General features: G+C 34.4%; 2 protein-coding genes across 2 annotated transcripts; both read left to right on the top strand.

The window, feature by feature from the left end:
- The first annotated feature begins 4,527 nt into the window (after positions 1-4,527).
- LOC141483231 (uncharacterized) lies at positions 4,528-6,372 on the top strand. Its single transcript, XM_074177701.1, has 2 exons — positions 4,528-4,772; positions 5,203-6,372. Exons 1-2 carry the CDS (start codon positions 4,592-4,594, stop codon positions 5,832-5,834), a joined length of 813 nt encoding a protein of 270 aa, XP_074033802.1. The 5' UTR covers positions 4,528-4,591; the 3' UTR covers positions 5,835-6,372.
- A 928-nt stretch (positions 6,373-7,300) lies between these two features.
- LOC141483232 (uncharacterized) lies at positions 7,301-14,298 on the top strand. Its single transcript, XM_074177702.1, has 2 exons — positions 7,301-7,617; positions 13,899-14,298. The coding sequence occupies exons 1-2, from the start codon at positions 7,320-7,322 to the stop codon at positions 14,225-14,227; spliced, it is 627 nt and encodes a 208-aa protein (XP_074033803.1). The 5' UTR covers positions 7,301-7,319; the 3' UTR covers positions 14,228-14,298.
- Positions 14,299-20,077: the final 5,779 nt, after the last annotated feature.

Below are 20,077 nucleotides of genomic sequence, written 5' to 3' on the forward strand. Positions count from 1 at the left end.
GATAATTATAATTTTATGGGAGAAATTCTTTAACACGAATCTAAATTTAGCTGAAAAAAAGGCACATCGGAAAAAATATTTACTATACTAATAAAAAGCAAACGAATGAACTACAACAACGGCTGCACATGATCAGGTGAAAAATATCCAGGGAATAATTATGTTCCATTTCTTTCACAGATGTTGACAAAAAAACCTTTTAGAAAGTTTTGATAAAAAATGAGAAACTGGAATGCGATTTTGTTTTGTTGAGTGGTGCGTTGTCATATGACTATCATTGTATTGTCAATATTCTATAGGATATTTTGAATTTTTTTGATATGGCCGAACAGTTTACATTCAATGAATATGCAGATATGCATGTATTTTATGGACGAGCATTTTGTAATGCTGCAGAAGCTCGTCGTCTGTATTCCGAGCATTTTCCCAATCGAACGGTACCGTCAAGAGAAACATTCGAGCGTGTCGATCGCAGCTTGAGGGAGACAGGTATGTAATAATTGATAATTAATTTGAGCACGTTGTTTTATTTCGATATTATTGTAGGTACAGTTTTGCCAAAACGAGGTGGTGAGGGCGCTCCTAGGACTGTACGTACCGTTGTATTGGAGGAAAATATTTTGGAAGCCGTCGCTGATGATCCTTCAATGAGCATCAGAAATCTATCAGAACAGTTCCATACATCCAAGTCCACTATTCATAGAATAATTAGGGAACAACTGCTCCACCCATTTCACATCCAGAAGGTACATGCCATGACACCTCAAGATTTTCCAGCACGACTGGAATATGCCAATTGGTTCATGGATAGGCAAAGAGAGGATATGACTTTTATTAATCGAGTTTTATTCACTGATGAAGCAGGTTTCAGTAGAGATGGAGTTATCAACTCTCATAATCTCCATATATGGGCCGAAGAAAATCCCCATGGGATATTGCAAACCAAACACCAACGGAAATTCAACGTGAATGTTTGGGCTGGTATCATAGGAAACCATCTTATAGAACCATTCGTTCTACAGGACCGATTGAATGGAGAACGTTATTTGGAGTTCATTCAGAACGATTTGAATGGACTTTTGGAACATGTTCCATTGCAAACCCGAAGAGATATGTGGTTTATGCATGATGGCGCTCCTCCTTATTTTAGTTTGATTGTGCGTGACCATCTGAACCATATTTTCCACAATAGATGGATTGGTAAAGGTGGGCCATATTCATGGCCATCGCGGTCTCCGGATTTAAATCCATTGGATTTCTTTCTGTGGGGGCATCTAAAAAGCCTTGTTTACGCTACACCTATTCACACAAGAGATGCATTGTTGAATAGAATAACATTACATTGTGAAGCCATACGAAACGACCCTGGAATGCTATTTCAAGTACAGAGAGGGTGTCTTCGCAGACTAAGAAAATGTATAGAGAGAGAAGGTGGTCATATCGATCAGTTTCTGTAGCGGATTTTTCATTTCTGTTTGCTCTTGAGGCTCTTGAGTTTCGTTAGTTAAACGTGTTTGCATTATAAAAATTCGTTATAAACATTTTACCTATCATTTCCATTTTCTTTAAAAACTAATATTTTCGAATAATGGTAGACATCTCAGGATAAATGTTGTTGAATTAACGTTATCATTATTATTTCTGCTTTGATAATTATTCATTTCAAATAATGGTGGACGAGCGGGTTTGATGTCGTCGAGTGAAACTACATTTTTATCAAGACTCGTTGCTCCGATCGACTTTCCACACGAGTACTTTTATTCATAAAATTGTCCAAGTAACCTTAATTTGTTGAAAAATATCTGTCATTTCAAAGTTTTGGGGTGTGGACCATCGGTTGTAGTCCGTTCCTGACTTTGTAGCAAAACAACTGACTGCTGCATGAAAGCTCATCGAAGGAGTTCATTTGTTTAGTCAATTACCAAAATTTGGATGATTTTGAATATTCACTTGAAAAGTTATCAAAGAAAAACATTTTTCATTTTGTAACTTCGAGGGCCCGTTACTTGGTAACGAAGGATTTTAGGAAAAAAAGTTATATGAAGTACTGGTGATATTTTGAAGTCCAGGGACACCCTATATATATATATATATATATATATATATATATATATATATATATATATATATATACCTATATATATATATATATATATATATATATATATATATATATATATATATATATATATATATATATATATATATATATATATATATATATATATATATATATATATATTTGAAATTTTGCAAAATTTTTGTTTGAAAAAATCATTTGATTTGTTAAAGCAATATAAATTAAGATAATCATTTTTCATTCTAAGTTTTTTCAATTCAGGAGATTTATGCCCTTTCTAGGATTTTTACCTAAATGTCTAATAACGTGTTAGGAATCACACGTTAAAAGGTAAGACCTCGTTAGTCTTTAGCTCGCACAAGTTTCTCAACTTCTAAGATTTGTCGTTCGTATAGGGGGCGACAGCTGATTAACGGAATAACAGATTTTTTTAAATTGATAGTTTAATTGAAAATAATTTTTTCTTAATAACTTTTATTCTAATTATTTTGACATTAATTCCTTTGTTCTTTTATATTCGAATAACTTTCTCAACGTTAACTTTTCAAAGAAATATGAATCTATTCTGATTATTCCCTCAAAATTAAATTTTTGAATTATTTCATTAAATAGATTTATTTTAGTTGGATTATTTATTTGTACAAGAATCCTTAGAATTTTCTAAGGATTTAAGTTAGTTAAAACTTTCAACCTTCAAAGTTGACAATATATTTTTATCTAAGCCTTAAAAATTTATTTTACCTTTAAATTTGTAATTTGAAATCATTTTTGACTATAAGACTGGAAGAAATTTAATTTCGTAGATAAATTAACAATTTATTGCTTATTGTCAGCCATTTCACCGAACAAATGGTGATTCTCGACTAATATATTGGATCTGAATTTTATTTTTGGAGTATGAGCAGGAATGTTAGGAATTTTAATTTGAGCAGTATTGGGAAACCCTGGCCCTTTAATCGATAATGATCAAATTTATAATGTTATCGTAACTGCTCATGCTTTTGTTATAATTTTTTTATAGTTTATCAACTTCAACTTTTCAGATTTCAATACAAATATATGGAAATTCTGATTTGGGAGTCTCGAAGTCACGTTTATTGGGTATTACAGGGTTGCCACGACTTTTGGTCAAATAGGAGTCAAATATACGCTCGCGCTCCCAATCGGATTTATGGTGAACTAAAAATGAATATTTGCTTTCATTTTTGGCACTAACTTTCACTGAATTGTTTATTACTGTCATCTGGTAAGGAGAGAAAAGAAATTATCTGAACCAGAACCAAGCCATGAATATATCCGTTAGGAATTTGTAATATGAAATCTAAAAAAATGAACTTGAATCGTTCAAGCCAGTCCCGGATATACCTACACAGTAGGTTTAATGAACTGACGCCTATAAGAAAACAAATACTCCCCAGTCTTATACCACGAAGGGCGTTGGATTATATCCGACAGGCGTCAGTGCAGGAATATTCAAAGAACAATTCCTGCATATGCAATTGGCAATACAACTGAAATAGTCGACTTTTAATTTTGGAATGGGCACACTTGCAGACCGGTTTGGGGCTCATTAGCCACTCGTCAGTGCAAGATAGTGGCCATCATCGACCTAAAGTTAATGATATTCCATTATTAAAAAATGGAAATTCTTTCAGAGTATTTCATTTCTCTTCCTAAAATGGAACGAACAACAAAATGTCACTCCATCTAGTGGACGAGGTACTAATCAACTGCATATCTGAAATTTGCCCGATTCCTCTGAATAAATAAGAAAATCTTTCTTATCAGTCAGTGGGTTATGTTTGAAGATTGGCAGTAAACAAATTTAAAGAAATGAACTTTAAACGTTCAAACCAGTCTTGGATATACCTACACAGTAGGTTGGATGGACTAACGCCTATCAGAAAACAACAACTCCCCTGGCTAATACCACGAAGGAAGTTGGATTATATCCGACAGGCGTCACTGCAGGAATCTTCACAGAAAGAAATTTTCCGTAAAGACTGGATGAGACTACTTATTATCATGAGTTTGAGATAAGCTAGTCAAACTATACAAGTGTAGCGGAATATGAAGCAGTGTAGCGGAATTTTGGCTCATGTGTTCATGTTGGCATCACTGCAAATGAGCACTAGAAAATGCCTAAGGAAAAGAATTCGTCCTTGAAAACATATTGTCACGGTTCCCAACTTAGGGGTTTTCCCCCCAGATTTAGGGGGTAAATGAGTGGGATGGGATTTTTTTAGGGGTTTTATATGTTTAGGGGTATTGTTAGGGGTTTTCTGATTATAATAGAACTATTCAATCCAATAACAGTCATTCAAATATTTTATCTTTTACCTATGGAAAGACTTCGGACTGGATGACATCTAGTGTAATTATATTAAACTACTCTCCAATGACTAGTATCCCTTCCTACTTCCTAACTTTCTTTGGTGTCTGTGTAGTCTGTGACAGGTGATTGGAGATTTCAAGGTTATGTTCAAAGAGTAAGCCGTTTGTTGGTTTGTTATGTTTTATGTTATTGCTTGTGTGTTTCAACTACGCAATTACCTACAATTGTTAATTTTATTTCATTATCGTACTTCGGTGTCAAAAAGCAATTTATTAATGATGTCCAAAGAAACTAAAAATAAAAAGACGTACACTCAAAAGTACACGAAGGTTTGGGAAACAGATTCAAAATTAAAAGGTAAGTAAATTTCATTGCCTAGTTGTAATATATGAATGATCAAGATAGACTTAGATTATAGATTCGATTAGTATTCATGACATGATTTTTTACCATAGAATCATCCAATCATCGGCGCCGTCAAATTGCAGCAGAGACCGGTATTTTTTATTTTATTTAGGTTTGAAATAAACAATTAATGCAGGCTTTCTGGAATGGATTGGACAGGTGATAAGGGATGTTGATGGTTTTTCTATTTTCGAGTATTTTTCAAGTTGATTTGGGGTCTGGTGTTTCATAAAAATATTCATATACCTACAATTATGAAAAAATATTGAAAAAATGTGTGGTGTTGGTTTTGCCATGTTTAAATGTTTACCAATTTGCGGTGATGTGTATATGTACTGAAGTGATATTATGTCGTTATTTCCAATTTATGTTTTCATTGCAGGATGGCTTGCACCTGATGTTACAAATGACACATTGGCGACGTGTAAATATTGCCATGTTGTGTTGAAAGCCCACAAAAAAGATTTGGTTAGTCACGCTAAAACTGAAAAGCATGAAAAAGCCGTAGCCTGGGACAGATCAGCAAAGGGATGTAAATCTATATCTGAAATATATAAACCAGTTTTGCCAGAAAGTACAAAAATCGCCGAATTGAAAATCGCTGCCTTTATCGCCGAATACTGTTCTTTGTTAACAGTAGATCATTTAATTAATATACTTCCTCAGCTGGATCCTTCATCAGAAGCTCTGAAAAACATAAAACTTCATCGCACTAAGTGTTCAATGTTAATAAAAAATGTGCTTGCTCCATTAATGCGTGAAGCTTTAATTGAAGAGATAGGAAATTATCCATATTCAATAATTATCGACGAGAGCACTGATCTCTCGACTCAGAAAGTCTTATGTATTATGCTACGATTTTTTTCACATACGACAAAGCAAGTTGTGACAACTTTTTATAGAATAATTAAGATAATAGAATGTGATGCAAAAAGTTTACATCAAGCAATTATAAATCAACTTAAAAAGGATGGATTAAAAATTGAAAATATGATCGGAATTGGTGTTGATTGAGCAAATATTATGGTTGGAAAACATAATTCAGTGACTGCCTTATTAAAAAGAGATCTGCCTGATTTAATTGCTGTAAAATGTGTCAGCCATTCTTTGCATTTATGCGCGGAAAAAGCGGCTGAATCATTACCACGCCAATTAGAATTTCTTGTAAGAGAAACTCATAATTTGTTTTCATACAGTCCTAAACGTTTGGACTACTATAAACCTTTATATGAATCCATGAATTACAATAAGGACCCCAAAAAAATCCCAGGACTCAGCGGAACTCGCTGGCTGGCTCGCTACCAAGCTGTTAATACTATATTGGAGCAGTGGGATGAATTAAAGCTGCTCTTTTCGATTGCCAAATCTGATGATAAATGTTACATGGCAGAACAGGTTTATGATATCATGCGGAGAACACCTTTCAAAGCTTTGTTGATTTTTTTAAGGAATGAATTAAAAAATGTGACTCAATTAAATTTACTTTTTCAAAGTGACAATGTTGAGCCTACCAAATTATTTGAGGATCTGTTGTTACTATACAAAAACTTGCTGAGACGACTTGTTGTACCTTCCCAATTGGAAAAATTGGTAGACTCTGAACTTGTAGAATTCAATTTTCGGGAACACCTAATGCATACAGCTTCAATATACTTTGGTTTTGATTTTCAAACTGTATCCCAGGAATTGGAAGAAAAAGACTTGTTGGATGTCAGGGAAAGATGCAAGAACTTTTTAATTTGTTTTGCTGAGCAAATTCAGAAAAGGCTTCCGGATAATTTATCAATGTTGAAAACAGTTGCTGATTTGCATCCAAAGGTTGCTACTTCTCAAGTCAAACCCGATTTAAAACAAATATTGAGTCACATTCATCGTACTCATATCTATGGCAACAAAAATGACATCGAGTTTGAGTGGCAACAATTGAGTAATAGAACATGGACTAATACTTGTACTTCAGCTGGTTTATATTACGAAGTATATAACGATTTGGACGCAGCTGGATGTAAACGTTTTGAAAATATCGGAAAATTCGGATTAGCGTTTGTTACGATTCCCATTTCAAACGCAACTGTTGAACGTGCTTTCTCCATCTATAATATAATCAAAAATAAGCTACGGAATAGATTATCGATTGAAATGTTGCAAAGTATAATGATGGTTAGTTTCACATTAATTCGGAATGGTGGATCATGCTCTACTTTCAATCCATCTTCAAAAATGTTACGCTTATGTAATGTCAATATATATGATTTTAAAAATGTGGACTCTTCAGAAGACATTGATGTAATTTATAACGTTTTAGATAATTTATAAATAAAGAAAATTAAGAAATATTACTGCATATTACTCTTATTTTATATAGTATTTTCATATTTATATATTATTTTTATTAAATATATTTTTAGGGGAATTTTTGAATAATTGAGGCAATTTTAGGGGTTTTTGACTTAGGTTTAGGAATAAATATTTTTGAGAGTTGGTAACACTGCATATTGTATGTACTCAAAGATAACGGCTACCGATGATTGTGAAAGAATTATTGAGAGAAAGCTTGAATTTGTTGGGGATGAAGTGGTTTTTGAAACAAATATAAAATGTGAAACTGAAATGGTCGGTGAATCTGCTAAATATGAAATGTCTGATAGTGAAATAGTTACCCATAACCTCGAAGAAAAATATGATATAGATCAGATTAAAAGCGAACATGTCATTGATGTTTACCATGAACCCAAATCAGAAAAATGTATTGAAGAAATAAGTGAAGGCCCTCAAAATAAGTTCCTTGAAATACAGGGTAAGATATAACTCATGATTCAAAACCCACACTTTACTTCACCACGGGTACTATAGTCTGATGAAGGTTATTTTGCATTCAGGATTTTCCCATCCCATTCAATATGATTAGGTTTTAGAAAAAAATCTGTTTTTCTGTTAATCAGCTGTTGCCCCTCTACGAACAACTCTCTCTACGAGAAACGTGTGCGAGCTAAGGACTAACGAGGTCTTACCTTTTAACCTAACCTAACCTAACGGTGGTTTTAGATTTATTGCTAAATTTTTGTTGCTATGTTACCCACACCGGAATAAACATTCCCGTAATTTTTATTACATCTCAACTTAAAAAATCTTCACAATCACATCTCACCCTTCTGTGAAAAGCTTGTACCATTTGTAAGCATTTTTCTGAGTCAAGAGTACAATCAGCGTATGCCACTACTGTCATCATTTCACACATTCGTATTCTCTTTGTTATTTATACTTTGTGTAATGATAAATAGTAGAATATTTACGAAGGTATCTTCCTTTGATATGAATTTCTTTGAGGATGATACAACTGTTGATTCATCTTGGTAAACCCAGTCCTGAAGATGATATATATGGTACATCCAATTATATATAATAGGCTCTAACTTAGTTTTAATCGTCTCCTGATGATGCAAACTTGTTTAGCGAAAGGCACGCAAAAAGAGAGGGTGCTCTAGTTATAGTGTTTGAAAAAGGCTTTCATTTGATTAATTTTATGCCAGACATTCCAGTTCTACCTATCATTCAAAATAGTGACATAATAATCAATTACAAAAAATCTCCTCAGTATTAATAATTCATTTTTCCTTGAATTTTTTACAATTTATTCTTAAATTTTTAACAAATTTTGAATTTTTCATTCATGAAACGTCTAGAAAGAAAAAAATATTATGAAAAAATATACTTTGATTTATTATTACTCTGTTTTAAAAATGATTTTATTTTGAAAAGAAAATATTGGCGTAGTACTTTTTCCCCAAAAATATACATTTCAAAACTCGTTCGTACGCCACTGGCAGAGAAAATTAAGAAAATTGTACATCAGAAAATGCGCCTTGAGGCATGGAACATATGTACCAAATATGCCAAAGATGTCTACAAAATTATCTCAGTTATTATTAAAAAACTGATTATTTTTGAAAACTTTGCCACCCTGTATCTCAAAAGTTAAGGCGTTTAGGACATACGTCCATAGAACGTTTTTTCCTTAAAATGGGTCTAAGAATTACCTCCTTAAATATTAGCATGTGTTTAAGGAACACCCTGTATATGAAAAAAAAAACATACTGAAAACTGAAAATCTGAAAACGCCTAGAAATTGAAAGAAAACACTTTTTAAAACACATTAGAAATATCACCAAAAAGCACTGGTTTAATATAATACTGCCTGTTTTATACACAAATAACAAATATTATCAAGAAACACCAAAACGATTTACCGGAATATTTTTAAGTCCCGGTTCGTCACGGTATCCCGTCCGAATAATTAAACAAAAAACAAACGCATTCGTACACTAACGGAGACCAACTGGAGGCAAGCTTTCTCTGACGCTATAATTTCAGCAACTGGTTGGATCGGTCTCGTGAAGCCTGGGTTTTTTAATGCGGTTGGAGGCTTGGCTCCCTTGCAACGTATGACAATTATTATTTCGCTTTGATGGTTTATTCGTTCATGGGCGGTGCGTTTAAGTTTTGTTGATGCAGGATACAGTGCAGTACGTACTACGTAGTCAGTGATATTATGTATCAATATATTATTTTAAACAGATTATATATTATGTATTTATATTAAAAATAAATGGTAAAGTTATGATACCCAAGCATCTTTAGAAAAAAATAATCATAATTATTTGTCAATATCTTTTAATTCATTGCGATAAATAGCCTCAAATTTTATGGGGAGGCTAAGCCTCTCTTGCCTCGTCTGACGAGCCGCCACTGCTTATGGTAAGCTACTTTGGTCATTTGAATAATTGACCGTTTCTGCGATTTAGAAGTAAACTGACCACATATATAGCAAAAACTATCTGCGGGATTAACGCAGCCACGTTTCTGTACTTTGGACATTTTTGTACTGTTGCATACGTCGAGTTCAAATATATGATACTGCGTTTACAGAAGTCAACTTATTTTATTCACAAAGATAACACTAATATAATACTCTTAATATTCGCGTGTTTGCTCACCTCGCTTTTCTAATACTAACTCACCAGTTCTCGCGTTAAACCAATATTGATGATCCGATTGTCAACCTGCTACTGTTATAGCGGTTCAGTATTTCTGGTATTTTCTGGAAACTTCGAGTATCGGAAGTTCGAGAAACGGCGTTACAAGTCTCATATACAGCGGAAGCAGATTCAAATACAGGGCAGAGCCGCTGTGTTGCCAGATTTTAAACAATTTCCTTAATTTAGGGGAAAATCAAATTTGGAATGTTGTGTTCAATAAATTTTTGTGAAAAAAATCGTGACTCGAAAATCTTACGTGTTAGGAAATTTTTACTATCATTTTCGCATTTAGGGACCAAAAATTAACAAAGAACTGTCTTTGGCACGTGAACGCACATCGATTATTAACAGAGATATTCCAAAAAATAATTGAAAAAAGACATATTTTTTTCCTCATATATTTTCCTGTGGCACTTCAAATCCATTTGAGTCTTGGAATATCTTTATATAGTATTTCTCGACATTTTAGTGAAAGTTTCGTGAACGTTATTCCAAAAAAAAAAATATTGGAAAATGATAGATTATTTTCCTCAGACATTTTCCTATGGCACTTATTCATTTGAATCTTGAAATATCTTTATAGAGTATTTCATGAACGTTCATCGATTATTAATACAGATATACCAAAAAATTATTGGAACATGAGTAGTACAGCTAACGTGGTTCTAGATACGATGGTAACCCATCCCATCGAGTTCTCCATCGAGGTCGTTAGGGGTGTGGCTGTTTGGGGTGAAGAAGTGTGTCAAAAAGACCTTGTTTGCGAAGTTAGTATTGGCAATGTGACACTTGAGCAACCCTTGTTCTTGTAGATCGTCAATGACCAGAAGGTGTTGTAAGAAGAGGCAGCCCTCAGCGTCAATGACCGAAGGGTGTAGGCTAACCGTGTTGAAGCGGGTATGTTCGTGTGTAAAGGAGACCTTTTGGCTCACTGAACCCTCTGCGAGCAAAAGTTTCGAATCTACTTTGAAATGTTTCGAAATTTCTTTCGTGTATTAAATGCGTTCGTGCTTCGACTTCCATTCTCTCTAATCAATTCTATTAAATTCTCATGCAGTTAAGTTAGCTTCTCGTAGTTCTTCAATAGTGGAATTTCTTTTATTTTGATGACCTGAATGACGTGCCTGCCTTGAGGATAGTAGTAAACGTAATCTGTCGCAAAGTTCGTTTGTATCATCCCATCTAATCTAATATATTTTATTGTTATTCTTCCATAAACATACCTTCTCCCGATATACCTGTTATAGGAGCTATTATACTTTTATATTTTTGCAATTTACTACCGTCAATTTGTTTATTTGACTGACAATGCCGCAAAATTCTCATTGTACATGTGATATTTACCACATTGTAAGAAATAAAAAAATAGTTTTCGCATTTTTTGTTCATTTTATCATAATAATTATAAATAATTACAATCAAGAAAATCTTGAGATTCTTGAAAATACGTAGGGTGTTGCGAGTTCTCTTCTTCTTCTTCGCAATCTTCGATTATTAGAGATACTGGTCGTATTGGATTTCTTTTGAAGATGATGTTTTCAACTTTTTTGGTGGTGGAGGTGATGGAATAGCGTCAACGTCATCATCATCTTGTATGTTAAAATTAAACCGTTTCTATACACCGATAAATGTAGGTATTTCCACATATATTGAAATAACTAAACTCATTCAAAATAAAAAGGCTGTCCTTAATATTTAAAATGATTATCCGTACTGTTTTCTTTGGTCTATTGTGGCAGCTCTTCATCCATGTGCAACAAATGTCTGTAAAAAATCATCATATCCACATTTTTCTAATACATTGAAATATGATGGTATTGAATTTCCAATTACAATCAAAGATATAACAAAATTTGAGAAAATGAATAATATGTCAATAAACGTGTTATTGAAAAAAAAAAAAGGAAATCTTTCCTATCCGTTTGAGTGATCTAGAATTTTTAACAACAATTAATTTATTAATACTTCAAACTGAATATGATTTTAACGATGTTGCTTCATGTGATAAGAGGAATTGATGGACTTAGATGAAAATGTGAATAATTTCAAAACTATTTATCATTTTGTTTTAATAAAAGACATGTCGCGGTTGTTGTGTGGACAAAGTGGTGACATAAATCATAAAAAGTTTTATTGTACCAAATGTCTCAACCATTTCTATTCGCAGGAAGTATTGAACAACCACATATTTACCTGTAGAAAAATGAATAAAACCAAAATAACTCCACCATCTGAAAAAGAAAAATTTTTATCTCTCACATATTTCAAAAATAAAGAACCCGTACCGTTTGTGATTTATTCAGACATTGAAAGCATTTTGGAAAAATATGAGGATGTGAAACCTAGTAAGATAATTCGAAAATTTCAAAACAGATTCCGTGTAGTGTAGCATTTTACTTATTGTGTACAACAATTCAAAATTCGAATCATATACTGGTAAAGATTGTATCAGCTGGTTCGTCAAATGTTTACAACAGCTAGCTTTCGAATTAAATCCAGTACTTTTCAATGTGGTTCCAACAATTCAATAGATAAATTAAGTTCATATTTAAATCATTAAGAAAAGTTAATCACAAAAAGTTTCTGTAAAAATCAAGAGGAATTCAAACTTTTATCTAAGGAAGGTATATTTCCATATGATTATTTTGATAGTTGGGATAACATGAACATTGGCAAATTGCCACGGATCGAATGCTTTTTCAGTAAATTGAAAAAGTGTGGTGTAACAGAAGATGAGTATTCACACGCCGTTAAAGTATGGAATACTTTCGAAATTCAAAATTTACAACAATATATGGAATTATATTCGAAAACAGTTGTATTAGTTTTGGCTGATGTTTTTGAAAACTTTCGAAAAGTATGTATGAAAACATACGATTTGGAATGTTTGAAATATTACACTGCACCAGGTCTGGCTTATGCAAGTTGTTTGAAAATTTCTAAGGTCACTTTGGAATTGTTAGATGATGTAGACAAGCTAATGTTTATTGAAAGGGGTATTAGAGGAATCTCTCAATGTAGCAATAGATATGGTAAAGCTAATAATATTTACATGAAAAACGAGTATAACCCTGAACAACCCTCATCATATCTCATGTACTACGATGTTAATAAATTGTATGGTACAGCTTTATCAGAATATTTACCTGAAGGTAATTTCAAGTGGATAGATAATAATGATTTCTATTCTGAAGATATATTTAAACCACCTGATGATTCTGAATGTGTTTGCTTATTAGAAGTTGACTTAGATTTTCCTGTAGAACTTCAAAATGTTCATGAAGATCTTCCCTTATGTCCTCAAAAAATGATTCCATCCATATCATCTTATCGAAAAGTGAACTTTTTGATAAGATGAACTACGTTATCCATTATAGAAATTTGAAACAGTCAGTTTAGATCTCAAAATCAGTAGAGTTCGTACAATTTTGAAATTTAAACAAATGCCCTGGTTAAAAAAATATTGATTTGAATACGATGTTGAGACAAAACATTAAAAATGAATTTGAGACATTTTTTTAAGCTAATGAACAGTAGTGTCTTCGGAAAACCAATAGAAAATTGTCGTGAATATACAGATATTAAATTATGTACCAAGTGGAAAGGTAGATACGGAGCAAAAAGTTACATATCAAAACCGAATTTTCATAGTTTGACCATTTTTCATCATGATATGGTAATTTTGATAACTCTTATCACCCGAAGATGATTGTGGATACTAACAATCGAAACGTTGTGACATAACTTGGTTCGAAATCTTTTAATTTTTATTATTTTTTCATTTTTGTTCAAACAATAAATTTTAAAAATTACTACAATTGTCTATTCCGAAATGAACATTTTGAAGTAACGGAAAATCTGATGCGTAATAAAAAACATGAGGTATATACAATAAATCAAAAAAAAGTTGCATTAACTCCTTTCGATGACAAACGAATTTCAAATTATTTATGAAGTGACACATTGCCTTGGGGTTACAAAATTTAATCCACACTTTTAATATTCATTTTTACAATTAATTAACTTACAACTTATATTACAGAGCAATTACAGAGCAGTATGAGCAAACCCATTCAAGAGGATGTTATGAGTAGTAGCACTCACAGAAACGAACTTTCCCAAATCAATGGTCCCTTGAAGTATCGGTGTAATGACAGGAGACGTTCCAAACTTTACGAAAGTATGCTATCAGAATATAACTTTTGTTTACCCTGTCAACGTCGGGATTCTAGATTTTATAGAGAAAGATTAAGGAACGAGAGGGATTTGAAAAATCAGTTGAAGAGGCAAGAACTGGCAACATCACTGTCAGAAATACCAAAAGTTCTCTTTGTCCTCTGGGACGATATCTGTATGCAATATCCATATTAGTTGGCAGCACTGTCGTGCTTCTTGTTTTCTATTATAAAGTTGTTGAGTAAAGTTTTTTTTCATAGCGAAAACGGCGTTTTATTTCCTTAGAATCTGGAGTAGTCTGCTGTTAAAAATAACAGGTTATGGACCCAGAATGCTCAACACTGCAAAGTTTAGTGTAACTGTTAGTTAAAACTTCGAAAAGCGAAAGAAAACGGTTTGTCTTGTCGCAAGTGACTTTCACTTGCTGATACTCACAAAAAGCAAGATGGCCGTTAACTACCTAACGAGTGTGTCGAAGCTTTTAGACCGTGAAAACTATGATTAGTGGGCATTTGATGTTGAAAATGTACTTATTCTCGAAGGCTTGAATGAATGCATAGAGGGAGGGCAAAGAGACAGATACGAAGACTTTCCAAAAGCTAAGCTGATCCTTACCATCGACCCATCCCTGTTTTCGCACGTTAAAGATGCAAAAACGGCCAAGGATGTTTGGACGGGTCTGAAAAACCTGTACGATGACAGTGGATTCATGCGTAAAATTGGCCTTCTACGCACACTCATATCGTCAAGATTGGTAAAAACACGAAATCATGGAAAGCTATATAAATCAAATTGTCGAGACATCCCAGAAATTGAGACGGACCGGTTTCAAAATTGATGAAGAATGAGTGGGGTCACTCCTGTTGGCAGGGCTTCCTGATAGATATTTACCCATGATCATCGCCGTCGAACATTCGAGAATCAACATAACTACAGATACCGTCAAGACAAAATTGTTGGACATGCAAACAGATGGCGGCACCCGTGGTGCGTTTGCAGCCAATCGACATCCCAAGACAAGTTAGAGATGGCGGTAGTAGGATGAATTTCCGAGGCAAGACATGATATTTTATTGAAAGGGGTTCAGTATGTCCCTGGTTTGACAACTCACTTTTTGTTTGCTTGCCAATTAATTAAAAATGGCAATAGAGTATGCTTCAGTGTACATGGATGCCAGATTTCTAATCCACAAAATGTACTAGTAGCTACAGCTAGCCTAAATAACGAGGTTTATAAACTGAATGTTTATGAAGATCAACCTGTATGTTTTCACACTGTGAATAGTGAAATTTGGCATACCCGCTTAGGACATCTGAATGATGCTTACCTAGACAAGACACCCAAATTAGTAAGTAAAAAACTAATCAATAGAGTTTATTGTATGATTTTCACTATAAGGGTTTTACAAAAACGGCGACACGTGTTATACAATAGCTTCTTCAAGCATAACTGTTCAAGCATAACACGTGTCGCGGTTATGAGACATTTGAGAAGTTTAAAGAATTCAAAAATATGATCGAAAATCAGAAAAACCTGGAGATAAAAATTCTTAGAAGCAATAATGGTGGTGAATATAGAAGCAAGGAGTTCAACAGGTATCTTAAAAATGTTGGCATCATTCATCAAACGTCAAATAGCCATACACCACAGCAAAATGGCATGGCTGAGAGACTAAATAGAACCCTGATTGAGAAGGCAAAATGCCTTATGCTTGATGAAGGCCTTGGTAAATTTTTATGGGCGGAAGCATGCAAGACAGCTTGCTATATCAGAAACCGCTCAGCATCTTCTGGAATTTTGAAAACTCCTTACGAACTGTGATTTGGCACGAAACCAGATATGAGTCACCTTCGACTATATGGAAGTTCGGCCATGGTCCATATCCCCAAAGACGATAGGCATAAGTGGGACCAAAAATCAGATGAAACCACCAAAGGATATAGATGTTTCAATCCAGTGACGAGGAAAGTCATCATAAGCCGAGATGTGACCATTATGGAAAAGCAAACCATGGAAATATTCATAGACGAGACCATTTCTCAGGCAAACGAAGAAACGAAAGGAGAATCTGATGTAGTGGGGGAAGAAGCTAAACAAGTTAATGCCAGCTTTGATGATTCCTTCTATACTGATATGTCAAATGACTCGGACAGTGATTATATTCCTGATATGTCAGGCAATTACTCAAACTGTCCAGGCATTCCCAGGAGGTCACAACGAGAACCGAAGAAGAAAAAATATGATGATTATGTTATGTACTTCAATGGTGCAGTCGATGTGGGTGGAACGGCAGCATCTGAAAGCAATCTACCCAAAAACAGTTGCCAAAGCTCTCTCAAGTTCATACAGTCATGCATGGAAGGAGGCTATGATGGAAGAAATCCAGTCTTTCAACGAAAACGATACTTGGGAGCTTGTTGATTTACCGGAAAATAGTGCAGTGGTCGCGTGTAAATGGGTTTTTAAAATCAAAAGTGAGGGTGATAATGAAACGCATAGGACTAGACTGGTGGCAAAAGGTTATATACAAAGAGCAGGTGTAGATTATGTAGAAATCTTTGCTCCAGTAGTGAGGCATTCGTCATTGCGATTATTGATCGCGTTAGCAGTCAAGTTAGATTTATGCATAATATATTTTGATGTTGAGACAGATTTTTTGAATGGTGATCTCAAAAAAAATGTTTTCATGCAGCACCCTGTTTCTAAAGAAAATCCAAATAAGGTTTATAAATCAAAAAAAGCTGTATACGGTTTGAAACAGTCTAGTCGAGCATTGAATGAAAAGGTTGACCAAGTTTTGTTGGAAATAGGTTATGCTAAATCTAAATTTTAACCCCTCTCCCGAGGGGTCTTCACCTTGTCGTGATGGAGGGCTTGCGTACTGTGATGAAGTTACCGGCTATGTCGGCGGCAGCTCAGTTGCTGGTACTGTCTCCCATGCCGAAGAGGCCGTAACAGATCAGTCAGACTAAGAAGAACCCAGGCCTAATCTAAGGTGTTATGCGACCCGTGCCAAAGGATGAATGGTACCTGAGCCTCATCAGGTATCACTAACGGAGCCTTTGGGATACCAGGCGACCTCCCAAAGTATCCAGCCCTACATCCATACAGGGAGCACCATGGATGTGGACAACCCTTTTCCCTATACTCGTGGGACTTGAATGGACCAAAGGATTATTGAAAAATCAGAGGAGGACTCTTCGAGCGACTCCTCGAAAAATAATACTATCCTGGAGATACAAACTGACCAGTAAAGTCCATGTCAAACGGCGAGAGACACAGGTCCCGCCGAAAGCATCACTGCAGAATTGACGAAAGTCGAACTGCAGAAAAAAAGGCTAGCAGGGTCGCAAAGGCGCAAACTGATGAGAGCGAATAAAATAGCTGCGGTAACGTGGACCGACAGTTTCGACAGCGCTCGCAGATAATTAATAGAATATATAAAGCTTCAAATCCTTTTTGTAGAATTTAATATTGAAATACTCAAAATAAAGGAAAATTAGTTGCATCAATCAAAATATATATATATATATATATATATATATATATATATATATATATATATATATTACAATGTAGGTTTGTTTTCACGGATGGTAGAATATGGTATGTTGTTTTTCCGGGTGTTCATCCGTTGTGTACTATTCGATAATCGACGTTTCGCCATCATCTCAGATGGCATTATCAAGGCGAGTTACTGCTTCGCTTCGAGAGGTGTAACTGATGTTAGGTTCTTCTTGTGGTGTTTTTATATGGTTTCGCTTGCGTAAGTTGTATGGATTTGTTACCTGTTTTTCCACCTGAGGGTTGTTGATGATTTTTGGCAGTTCTCCTACCTGTTTTTCTACCTGAGGGTTGTTAATGGCTTCTGGCAGTTCTCCTACCTGCGATGGTTCATTATCGATTTGTGGTTGTCTTTGCAGGTTGTTTTTAATTATTGTTTTCCAAATCCTTAGGATGTTTAGTGAGTCATCCCTTTTGTTGATGAGGCCTTGCTTTTCGATTTCGATAGCTTCCCTGATTTGTCGAATTCTTGGGTTTTGCACCTGTGCTATCTGTTTTGTGGACTCAACATTAATCTCGTGAGCTGTTTGTAGATGGTGTTGAAAGAGGGCAGAGGAAGTTTGTTTTGTTCTCATCGAGTTTTTGTGCTCCTGGGTTCTGGTAGATATACGTCTGTTGGTCTGATCGATATATTGTTGACCACAGTCCTCGCATGTGAAATTCTCTCTTTCGGTCTGGGCAGCCAACTGGATATTGTTTTGTGCGGTTTGTAGGTTGTCCGGATGTTTTTACGTCTTAGTATTCTCCCGATTTTGTCGGTCACACCTTTGACATAAGGTAATGTCACAGATTGTCGTGTGGAGAGTCTTCTGTCGATCTAGTGAATGTTTTTTTTCCCATCCACTAGATCGAAACGTCGACTATCGAATAGTACACAACGGATGTTGTGTACTATTCGATAGTCCAGATACTCCAGAAGTGCCAGAAGATGACAGTACTACCAACTGTCGAAAGCGCTCGCAGATAATCAATAGAAGATATAAAGCTTCGAATCATTTTAATAGAATTTAATATTGAAATATATATATATATATATATATATATATATATATATATATATATATATATATATATATATATATCTTCTATTAATTATCTGCGAGCGCTTTCGACAGTTGGTAGTACTGTCATCATCTGGCACTCCTCAAACAGTTTGAAGATAAGTACTCTTTGATCATTCCCATATTGATTTCAATTTAAGAGCCACCGGTAGACAGCTGTTTCAGCCTATTGGGCATCGTCAGTACCGGGCAGGCGGTCCTCGATTGAAGACAAAATGAGACAAACCAAGAAAGTACTTGATAAAAATAGCTGCGTAAACGCAAGCGAAACATAAGTGGAACCACCTATTGGTGTGACATCCAAGTCAACTTGCCAAGTTTTTATGTCAGTGTTGGCGGTTTGACCAATCAACCGACAACTGCAATAGCAGAAATTTGGGGAGCTAATCTGAAATGCCATCAGAAAACGAATCCACATGTTTCTAGAAATCTAGGAAGGTTAATGCAGTCGAGCGTAATGAATATTGTCGTATATGAATTATTTTCACGAAATAATTAGAATGGGTCACTAAAATCATATCCCATATATCGTCTTAGCAGTATTTTGCGAAAGGTATCAAAAATATTTTTTTTAATTTCTTGTCTGGCAGCCAACTTCACATAGGTAGAAATGAATAAAAATAGGTTTGTTTTGGTTCTCAATTCTGTACAGTTCGATCATGCACAGTTATTAAAATGTGGTTTGGTTCAGTTAGAATCGTTCACAAAGTGTTTTGGATTTATCCGAACCGATTCGGAACTATTTCAGAACGGTAATTATTAGTTCGTACATTTGAGTAGGGACCATTTAGAACTTCGAATTTGCTCTTGCGCACTAATAAAAGTTTTCATTTGCGTTGTGGATTTTGGTAGTAACGTGTTCTGAATCTCATTTTTATCCGTATTTTAGTTGGTATTTCATTTGGTATTTTATCTACATTACTGTCTCCGGTAAAACAAAGAAACTCGGAGAGTTCATTACGACCTGTAAATAGGACAAAATTATATATCAACATTATTCTTATACCATAACAGATAGACGTGAAATATATGTAGCAATAATAATAATCATTATTATTATCACATCTTTTACAATTCCAAAAATTTATTCTTGGCATGTTTTTGTCAAACTCATTAGTATAAGATTACAACGAGAGGACAATATATTTTCAATTTAATTTTTGATAACCGGAGATAACGTCCTGTTACTCTCATTTTTTAAAAAACATCATTACACTTAAATTATATATTTGCTTAACTTTTTCACTCTTGTCTTTAAACTTAACTCATAAGTCCAATGATCGTTATACCAGAGTAGAGCTACCTAACCTCCAATCTTTATTTATACACTTGTCAAAATATTTTTTTTATGTTTTGGTTTTTTACTTGTTGGGACCGTTCCAGAACTGTTCTGTGACTGTAATTTCTGCGCATTGATTCG

This window comes from Leptinotarsa decemlineata, unplaced genomic scaffold (genome assembly GCF_025532065.1).
Source record: "Leptinotarsa decemlineata unplaced genomic scaffold, Ldec_3_MD MMD2_tig00003192_RagTag_RagTag, whole genome shotgun sequence".
In the NCBI taxonomy this organism is placed as follows: domain Eukaryota; kingdom Metazoa; phylum Arthropoda; class Insecta; order Coleoptera; family Chrysomelidae; genus Leptinotarsa; species Leptinotarsa decemlineata.

What these genes read in the sequence shown, in the direction of transcription:
- LOC141483231 (XM_074177701.1), top strand. Translation starts at nt 4,592, where the DNA reads ATGTTTTATGTTATTGCTTGTGTGTTTCAACTACGCAATTACCTACAA. An exon ending in AACAGATTCAAAATTAAAAG is followed by an intron (nt 4,773 to 5,202) that starts GTAAGTAAATTT and finishes TTTTCATTGCAG; the next exon opens with GATGGCTTGCACCTGATGTT.
- LOC141483232 (XM_074177702.1), top strand. Translation starts at nt 7,320, where the DNA reads ATGTACTCAAAGATAACGGCTACCGATGATTGTGAAAGAATTATTGAG. An exon ending in TAAGTTCCTTGAAATACAGG is followed by an intron (nt 7,618 to 13,898) that starts GTAAGATATAAC and finishes CTTATATTACAG; the next exon opens with AGCAATTACAGAGCAGTATG.